Below are 10480 nucleotides of genomic sequence, written 5' to 3' on the forward strand. Positions count from 1 at the left end.
GGGGGCAACTGGCTGTAAATCAGGTCTAATTTGTTAGCTGTCATCACAACAATCTGCGTTTGGGGTGGGTGGGAGTTGGGGGTGGAGGGGTTGGAGGACTGACCACGGCTCGGAGCCAAGAGCAGGCCTGGCTTTGAACATGGGAGGAGATGTTCTGCCACTCATGTGGAGTTTCTCTGGGAGGCGGCCAGACTGGAGGAGACTGTAGCATTAGAAAATTAGTTCCAGAGGGAAATCTGCTCCTTCTAGACCCGCTTTTTTTTTTTTTTTTCCCGTGGACTGCAGCCATAATGTAACAGGGCTGTCTCAACATGGGGAAGAGAGACTGACACTGAGCATATGCTCAAGTGGTGAGGAAGTGTGAGGTGGTTTCAGACTGAATTTATTCCCACAAATGGGCTTCGAAAGACCCAACTTGCTATAACCAAGACGGGACTTCTACGTCCGGCGTGTTTTGTCAAAAGTCTGATCACATTTCCTGCACCGTGAAACGAGACGTCGTTCGGATCGCCCAGCTGTTCCCCCGACGTCACCGCCAGGCTGGACTTCATCCAGCTCCATCCGAGCTTCGGACGTCCACGGCCAAACTTAAATCTACAGGAACATTCATTTCAGAGGAAAACTTTAAATGCAAGCTAAGAATATGTGTTTTACGTATTTGTACAGGGTTTCCCTCAGTGTATTACAAGCCTGGTGGGCCACCAGGCTAGGCATTTTGTTTATTTTAAATAGGTTTTTTTAAATACACAGTAGAGATGGAGACCAGTTGCGCCGTCCCTGTCTCAAATTATGATGCTCGCTCGTGCTCCTCTGAATTTTTGTAACTTTTAACATTTTTCAGCACAGAAACGCGGCTGATGGACCAGGCTTAGCAGGTTTTCTGGAGGACACGCTGATGCATACTAAACCACTTTGAGCTGCCTCGTTGCTGAAAATGTGCTATATAAATAAAATTACCTTTACATTTACATTGACAGGCATTCATTGTTATCTGCCTATTTCTTACGTATCTAACATCTGATGCATGTCAATATTTTGCTTACCTTTTTCTGCCGCATCTATTATTTTCTTGCTATCTGTGATTATAAAACAGATTTCAGGGCTGAGACGGACTTTACTAAAAATGTTTTTTTTTTTGTTTTTTTTATCTGAATACTGGTTTTGGTTGAAGGTTCAGTTCTCGCTGCACACTAAAAGTTTTACAGACTAATCCGCGGCAGAAATTTGTGTTTGTTCTCAAGTTTATAATTTCCAGAATTATAGCTGAGCCGCAGGCTGGTTCAGTTGGTAGCACCGCTCCTTTGCAGCAACAAGTTCCCGACCCCTTGCTTTTTGCATGTTTTCCCCGTTTATGTGTGGATTCTTTCCAGGTATTCCAGCTTCCTCCAGTGGGTAAACATGACTATTAGGTTTACTGGTCTCTCTCTAAAGTTGGAGTGGATGGTTGTGTGTGTGTCTCTGTGTGCGGCCCTGGAAGTAATTATCTCCCTCTTGAGCTTTCCCACATTCTGTCATGATAAAACCACTGACTTGAATGTGATTGGCCAGCTCAAAATAGCACACAATCAGGAAGTGGAAGGAACATCAAACATAGTTTTTAACATGTTTTATGTGTAAACATTTGAAAAGTGTGGCATGAATTTACAGTTGGCCCTTTTTACTCTGATCCCTCTAAATATAATCCAGTCCAGCCAGCTGCTTTCAGAAGTTACCAAGTTCCTGCATAGTTAACATTTTTTCACCTTCCTACAATAATCTTTTTCCAAAATTCATTTAAAAAAAAAAAGAAAGAAAGAAAATCACCACCTTTTACCTTCCAAAAGATGTTTTAGAAAGAAAAAAAAAACATTTTTGGCAACAAAAATGACTTGGGCCACCATTACTTTAGAAAGGTGATGACTTCTAAAATAACCTTGTGATGAGTCCATAGTCACTGTTGTTACAAGAAAACCAGAAGAAGTCGTGTTTGTTTCCTGCATGTTGATGCAACTCATGAAGCAGACACAGGATGAATGAGTTGGGATCATCATTTTGACCTTTATGCAAAACACCATGTGCAGCAGAAACACCAGACATGACCCTGAACGCGCCAGTGCATCATGGTGGTGGCAGCACCATATCGTGGGAAAACGTTTCTAAAAGCAAGCTACTCAGAGTTAATGGAGATGAATACAATCTAGTCTCAGAGACTGAACAAGGCTTGAGACTGGACTTGGACTCTCAACACACAGCCGGAGCAAGAAGGGAATGGTTTAAATTAGAAACATTATTGTGTGTGACAGGTCCAGTCAAAGTCCAGGTCCACATCCACTTAAGAATCTGTGATAAGACTTGAATATTTTTGTGCATAGAGTGACTTAATTCATACTGACTGGGTTTGTTTTCCATAAGAACAATAAAACTAAATTTCAGTCTAGATTTACAAAACTGATGAAGATATTTGCCAAAGACCGACAGCCAAAACTGCAGCTGAAGCATGTGAATCGCAGACTTCCAGGGCCAGTTATTTGCAAAACAAAGTGTCGGGGAGCTGATAGATGGTTACCAGGCTGCTTTGCGGATTGCTGCTCTAAATTTACCCTTTATTATGTTCTGTTTGACTTGAACACTATAACTGGGTGTTGGTTCGGTACAGAAATTACAGTCATTCGTTTTGTGGTCTTTGCAGTCAGATAGCCACACCTTTTTTGGCATTGTGGGGGGAATTCACCATGAAAGAGAGAGTCGCATGTTTCACTTTCACCACCGCTCTGTTCCGCCTGAGAGTACGAGTTGGATGAACTCGTGCTAGTTTGGCTGAGTTCAAGCAATAAAGAAGCACCTGCAAGTCAAAGACTTCTTCTCCTCTCATCATTCGCTGGTCTTGAATCCAAGTTCGCAATATCATTATATACATTAAAAAGAAAAAAAGTCGAGTTTCTGCCATGTTGGTGTATCCAATAAATATCCAAATAAAGACATAGTAGGGGTGAAATGTGGTTGCAAAGTGACAAAATGTGCAAAGTTTCATATGAGTGGGGAAGGATTCTTTAGCCAGATTCTGCATTAAAATTGATAAATTACCAGTTTATCATACAAACCAAACTAAGACTAATGCAGGGTCTGCTCTTTATGGGTCACTTCTCTCTGCATGATGCGATTAAAAACAAGTCAGCAATGCGTCTGAACTGCTATTAAGAAGACGTTGCAGCTGTCTCAAAATGCTTCTCATGAATTAACTTTATCTGCATTTCAACGCAGGAAATAAATAAAACTGAATCTTGAAGCACTCTTCCACATGCATTAGCCTTTTAAGAACTGACACATGTTTACTTTATCGCATAATGCACTTTAGTGGCCAGACTGTATTAATAATCCTGCTGAATAAATTATAACTGCTCATATTCTACATTACATTGTTTGGAATAAATCTAATCTGCTCTTTCGTTGCCATTTGTACTCATTAAAGCTGCAAGGAGAGTATGGAAAAGTGTTTAAAAAAATAATAATAAAATTACCAATATTGAACAATTATAATTAGACGACAGCATTTTAGCGTTTGTTTTTGTTTTGTTTGTACAGCCTTTCAGTCTTTGAGCTTCGGTAACCCAGAGACAGAGGAATTATGGGTATTTTTTTTGTCTGCTACGTCGTGGGCGGACTCCTCTCAGTAATGAACCCGACGCTGATTGGTGGCAGCATTTATTCAAGAAGCTGTTTATCTCTGTGTAATTTCCTCTGGAGATTTATGATCATTTCATTTCAGTTCAAATCATTTGACTCACGAGGGACATCATTAAAACCTTCCGCATCGCACGATCGTGAAAACATTGGGGTTGCTACCTAGCAGCACGGTTAAAATGTTGTGGCTGACGCTCATGTTTCCCCTCAGAGGAGGACCTGAACCGTCCGGTTCTCGCTGCGCCTCCGGTCAGAGTCGGCCCTCCCGGTCCCGCTGGTCCCGTCGGCCCCCCGGGTAGGAACACGAGCCGCTTCCTGTGTACATGTTGGAGGAAAAGCTGCACATTGTGGCCTCGATACATTATGCATGTGTATCATATCATGTCCTGCAGCTGGCCGAGTGTGTCATTACGAACACGTAGCGTCAGGACTGCAGGATTTACCCAGAAAAATAAGGCGATGTTGGAGTTGTGATACTGTATGTCGTAGCAGAATATGTTTGTTTTTTGTGAATGTTTATGAATTGTACACCGCAGGCTGTATGAATCCTTAAATCAGGACATGTTACAGCCTCAAGAGGCTTACTCCGTTTATTTTAGTTTGCGCCAAATACTTCAGTTTGAGCTGAATTAATGTTGCCTGGATAAAAATAAAAAACAATAAGAATATATATTACGATAGACACATGATCAATTTTAATAGATAATACGTCGAAAAGATCCGATCCAGAACCGCACAGCATTCTGGGAGATGTAGGCAGAGGAAAAACGTTAGCTGGTCAATTTCCAGCTAAGCAAGGTGGGCGGTATTAACTAACTCACTCACTCTTTGGTCACCTAGCAACTCTCAGTCTTTGGTTACCTAGCAACAACCTGTTGAGTAAAGGAAAGGTCACGTCGCCAGTTTGGCAGCATTTCACGTGTCCAAAACAAAAAAAATAATGACTATCAATATTGACCGATATGAAAGGTTTATATCAATCCGTCTATTCATTCTCAGATTAAATAACACACAGAACACCTGGAAGCAGCTGATCGTTTAACATCAACTGTTTTAAAAGTTGCCTAAGAAAGCAGTCCAGTCAGGCATGTGGCGAGAAAGAGTCGAACAAAGAAGACTGAACCAGGAATACTCTCTATGGGAATACAAAAGACTAAATTTTGACAAGATTCTTGAATATTTCCCAAACGGCGTCAGCATTTGGTAATGATTAATGGTGTTTGTGTGTGGGACTGCAGGTTCCCCTGGAGAACGAGGACCCGCAGGGACACCTGGTCTCCCAGGACGGGACGTAAGTCTTTCTCACTTAGTCATAATTGGTCGTCTCAGATGGCACCGCTAATGCCCACGCCTGTGTTTGTGTGAATCCAGGGTAGGGAGGGTGTTCCAGGCAGACATGGCAGTCCCGGCCCGAAAGGAGATCCAGGGGAAAGGGTAAAAATGACCCTCATTATTGGATTATCGGGCTGTCTGAACGCATTTGGTGCTTATTTATAACGTGAGCGCTCTTTAGTTTTGTAAATGACCCCGTCATGCACCGGTGGACACATTAAAGGAGAACAAGCTTTTCTTCAAAGACTCTCTCCAACCCGTGACTAATCCTCCTCTCTCCTCCGCGTCCAGGCCGCACTAATCAGGGCCGCCATGTTTGATCTGTAGTCAGGTCTCCAGTGGGCCCTCCGCCTCTAAAGCTGATCTCTTCCCAATGCGTGTGTGATCTGAGATTGGTGAAGAGTTGGATTACCTCACCTCTTTAGGTTTTTGAAATATTGGTAACTGATGTTATTCCTCCTCTAGGGGGCGCCAGGTGCCAAAGGAGAGCAGGGCCTACCTGTAAGTTTAGTCAGTGTGATGCTTAAATCTCACACATCCGAACATCCTGAAGGTGACGACCTTCATTTCTTTCCCCTCTCAGGGATCACCAGGGCCAAAAGGAGAGCCAGGAGTGAGCTTGAACGAGGTGAGAGGCATTGCAGGGCAGATTTTTTACTTTTATTGTTTTGAAAACGGCTCCTATTAAAGAGGATGGTGTCGTTCAGGGTGAAGCCGTGCAGCAGCTCCGAGAGGCCCTGAAGATCCTGGCCGAGCGGGTTCTGATCCTGGAGCACATGATTGGGATTCACGGTGAGGAGAAGCCAGACTTCAGCAGAACCTCAAGGGTACTTCGGTAATGTTTAGAGGTTACTTTCCTGTAAAATGGATGCAACTTCCTAAGGAACAAGAGATTTCTTAGAGGCTACATTCAGGAACTTACTGGGTTGATTCAGAAATCTTAATGGATCTTGGTGGTTTTACTTTTGCAGAACCTAAAGGTTACCTTCCTGCAGCTGTGAGGTTGCTTTCCAAAACTTACCTCCTTCTTTGTGGTGGATAAAAATTACTTCAGGAAGATACTTCTGGAGCTTAATAGAAACATTTTTTTGTAACTCGGAGGAACTTCCTGGTTACTTTCCCAAAACATACCAGGAAGATTTTCAAACTTATCAAATAATTTTCTGGCACTTAGAGGGAACTAGCCAGAGCTTAAGAGCTTAATTGGGCTGTTACTTCTCTATTTATTTCTGGTTACTCTCCTTGTACTTACTAGATACTTTCTCAAACTTCGAGGTTGCTATCCAGAACCTACCAGGTACTCTTATTGAACTTTTAATTACTTTAATGGTTACTTTCTCAATACTTGCCAATGTCTTTGCTGAACTTTCACTGAGCTTTCTGGGTTTCTTCTTTGAACTTCTCTTCTACTTTCCTGTAGCTTTGGTGGTTCTCATAGAAAAGAGAGGTTACTTTTAGAGATACACCAAGTACTTATATTGAACTTTGATGCAACTTACAGGTTGCTGTCTAAGAACCTACCAGATTTCCAGTTAGGGTAAACTACCTGGCAAGTGTCAGGAAAATTACCTCTAAGTTCCTAGAAAAGTATTTACTGTATTATTTACTTATTATATACTAGCTAACAAAAGGTAGCATAGTGTTTATTACTAAACATGGTTTTTGTGTTTATAGGACTTGTCTGCTATAAAAACTGGATGTTCGTTTTTACTACACCGTTTGGTTGTTTTAGGAAATGAACTATTAGATAAGACATATGGGGGTCATCGGCGGGGTTGTAGACTGAATCCTCGTTGAAAACTTTGGATGACCTCTCATGTAAAAACTTACGTGCTAGATTTGCAGGGGACTCCATCGCAGTCAGCTGTGTGTGAGTTCATGTGTGGCTGTCTGCGTCCGACTCGCTGTGCGTTGTAGGCATGCCGCTTCTCAACCATCGGCCGTTTGAGACAGACGCCAGCTACGACCCTGCAAACACCGGGTGGCTGTAGGGAAATAGATGGAAGCAAATTCTCAACCCGAACATTCGCACCGCGTCCACCTGCTGCGAAAATCTCAAACTGTTCCTCTGAAACAGAGGAGGGACGCGTCCTTGCTGACCGTTTGTTTTTCTGTCTGCTGTTTGTTGCTTCGTGCAGAGAACTCTGAAGGATCTGGATTCAGCAGCGTTTTAGACCCGCTGGGTTTCTCCAGCCTGAAGACGAAGCGTCGCCAAGCCAGTCAAGCCCTCCGTCAGCCCGCGGGCGTCAACGGGCGGCAGAAACGGGTCCCTCTTTAACGTTATTGTATCATTTTGCATTTGTGTGAATAATTGTACGGGGAATATCGGCTCTTTTTTTTTTATAACTGGACATGCGTAGCTGTTCTTTGTATCTGTATTTGCCAGATTTATAGTTGTTTTTCTTCGACATGAATAAGTCCTGCTATTAAAAGTTCTTTGTAGAAGAGAGATGTTGAACATTTCCTCCGCACCGAATGATTTATTGTCCTTTATCACCCTGCCGCTGCTGCTGCCTTACACAGAAGTATGCCATAAATTACGATGGAGGTTCTGGCATCCTTCCTTCATCAGATAAAAGATAGATAAGTAAATTTAGATCTTTTCCTGAGGCTTAGGTTGCAGGCCTTTGCATTCTTCAACAAAGTGGGAAAAAAAACAACAACTTTGTACCGATCTGAAAATCTTTGATTTCCATCGTCTCTTTTGTGTTTTAGTTTGTGTTAATGCTGTCAGGGGGAAAGGCTTCCAAAAACATCAGTGTGACATAAACCGGAGCCAACATCTGGAAGTCAGAGGAAAGAGATCCCGAATCTGGAGCCAAACCCCTCAAGATTCGGGATCCCCCCCCTCCGTTCGGCCCCCGATGCACCTGGAAGCTGATGGAGCTGCAAACTTGACAGGGTTACATTGACTTGTTTAATAAACTGCCTCCGAGATCTCCGTTTAAACCGACGTGATTTATTGCGCGATGTGCCTCCCGAGTGACCAAGACGGAGGTTTCTGAGTGAAACCCCCCACCGCGTCTGGAGCGATCCTTGCTTCCTGCATTACAGAGTTCATACGGGGGGGAGAGAATCCTTCTGGGTGGGGAAACGCGCTTTCCTCTGCCGGGAGTCAAGGAGAGGATCGATTCGCCTCCCGGCCATTTGCTAAATACGAAATGTTTCGCCGGAGTCTAGTGGGAGCCACGGATCTGTCGATGACGACAACGTTGAAAGCCGACCAAAACATGCAAACTGTAAACAGATGAGTGCGAAAATTGTTTCCGTCAGAGTCCAATTCAGAGTTTGGTATTTTAGTTATTTGTAACTCTTAAGTTTTTACTGCTCTATAAAACGAGAACTACATAATAAAATAAATCAAAGCCCCTCTAACAACAGACACGCTTTTTATTGGCCACTATCAGCTGTTTATAGACCTCAAAGTGTTCAAATGAAACTCAGAAGGGCAGAAATAACGGCTTTGGGTTATTTACCCTCACATTACAGAGATGCGAGTCAAGCTGCTTTCCTGGAATAGGTAAACAGATGGTTCAGAAATGACTCCTTTACCTGTTCTGGAAAGAAAATCAATTTGCAGTGGGTTTATTATTTTATTATTCTTCTTAGGATGTGACATGAGTCAAGAATGGTTATCAGTATTGATTTTGATCCATGTATTCCTACTTGTGAATAAGGCTGCCTTCCAGAAATTGCTGTAAGTCTTATAATAAATTAATATTCTTCATGTTTGCTTAGCGTGATGGGTTTTTTTTTTCTAAAATAACATAATACAATTTTCTGAAAATCACTGCAAGGTGCATTATCTTATTTGTATTCCTCTTGTTGCTGTTAGTCTTATTGCTCAGGCCTTGAGATGGGACAAAGACTGACAGCATTAATGTTGATGCATCAACATTTTTAGTTTTTTTTGTTCTTAATTTATTTCATTATTCAATTGAAAGGCAGTATCATGGATTTTCTGGGCACAGAGAGCAATTTTATAGCACTATCAAGTAGCTATGTTACCTTCAGTTGTTATGAAAATATAGTATATATATCAAATCTAACTTAAAAGAAATTTGACTTTGGAATTTAAGGTCTTGAAATTGGGCGTCTGTCTCTTTAAGAAGATCCTGCTCTTTCTGAAGTAATCACAACATGGCTCCTCCTTTAACCTTTAGCAACTTGTTTTACTAGCATTGCGCCGACAAGCAGCTGATGGTCACTTTCACCAGGTGTCTGCTAATTGCAGCTGGCTAGTCTGAAGGAGCTGAGTGGGGGAGGAGCTTCATCCTTGAAGGCGGGGCTCAGTCCCACCAGACCTTTTGCACATCTGAATATTTGCAACAAGAGATTAAATGATTTCTCAAACATTCATAAAAGAGTCAAGGCAACACTCCATGTGTGTTTTTGATGAAGGAATGACATTATAGCATGATGTAAAGCAAAACAAAATAAAACACACTCAACAACCTGGAATTAAATGATCTCTGACTGGAGATAATTCAACACTTCTACAAAAAAAAAACATAGAATCCATCATTGCAGATGACAACAACCTCACTTTACAGCACAAGTTTGACAATTAAGCCACACTGCTGACAAGTAGGAACATGCTGCCTCCCTCCTCCTCTTGGCCTCGCTTTTTTCGAGATCCTACAGAAGAAAACAACTGGTTAACCTGTAAACATCTCCTTGGTTTCTTTTCTTCACAGGCCGGCGTCTGCTCTCTGTAGAAAGGATCACAGGTTGTACAAAAATCAGAGTTGACTTCTGCTGCTCAATTAGCTCCCGAGAACAGAGAGCGATGAGCGTGGTTCCGAGGCGTCTTCACGATCCTCTCTGGCCTCTTCATGAATTCTTTCATCTGTGTTTCTGTCTCCCTGTTCCCCTCCTCTTTCTTCTCCTCCTCCTCCTCCGCACTCTTGTTTTTCCTGTCTACTGAACAGAGACGTGTTGATGTGAGGGGGGGGCCCCCGCTTGCGTGGCCACAAGGGAGCAAGTCTCTGGTGCTTTTGATGGGCTGCAAGATCAGACGTGTCCACCGTTCACCCGGCGCACACTCCAGCGACTGATCATGCAACATGGCGAGGGGTAGAAACAACCAAAAAAAAAAAAAAAAGATGCACACCCACTCGTGTTCCCTCTGTTAATCACACGAGGCCGTTTTGGTCCGTGCGTCGGCTCTGCTCTCGGTGGGGTGCCATGTTTGCCCGGACACAAGGGAGAGAAAGTGAGATGTTGTGTGTCCCCCCCCCCCTTCCTTCCCCCCTATCCCCTCAATACACACACTTTCTTGCCCTTTTTTTTTTTTTTTTTTTGCTTTTGACAGTAAGATGGATGATTGCAATCACAGGAGCCATCAGTGAGACAGAGCGGAGGTCTACAGGGCAGGGAGACACAGCCATGGGAAACCAGCCGTCAGATTAATGCGCCACGCTGCCATGGGAACAATGCACTGTTTATTTGTCTGGTGTATGTGAGTGTGTGTGGGGGAGGGGGGGGG

The 10480-nt window shown here is 43.0% G+C and overlaps 1 protein-coding gene across 2 annotated transcripts in view; it reads left to right on the forward strand.

The window, feature by feature from the left end:
- col26a1 (collagen, type XXVI, alpha 1) overlaps positions 1-8726 on the forward strand; it is a 39943-nt gene extending 31217 nt beyond the window's left edge. For both annotated transcript variants that reach the window (XM_008425796.1, XM_008425795.2), the window contains exons 8-14: positions 3872-3955; positions 4899-4951; positions 5032-5094; positions 5458-5493; positions 5576-5620; positions 5700-5784; positions 7131-8726. In XM_008425796.1, coding sequence (XP_008424018.1) covers positions 3872-3955; positions 4899-4951; positions 5032-5094; positions 5458-5493; positions 5576-5620; positions 5700-5784; positions 7131-7270 — 506 coding nt within the window. In that variant the 3' untranslated portion in view covers positions 7271-8726. The remainder of the gene's footprint in view (positions 1-3871; positions 3956-4898; positions 4952-5031; positions 5095-5457; positions 5494-5575; positions 5621-5699; positions 5785-7130) is intronic.
- The last annotated feature ends 1754 nt before the right edge of the window (positions 8727-10480 follow it).

The sequence above is a fragment of the Poecilia reticulata genome, linkage group LG13 (genome assembly GCF_000633615.1).
Source record: "Poecilia reticulata strain Guanapo linkage group LG13, Guppy_female_1.0+MT, whole genome shotgun sequence".
Lineage (NCBI taxonomy): Eukaryota > Metazoa > Chordata > Actinopteri > Cyprinodontiformes > Poeciliidae > Poecilia > Poecilia reticulata.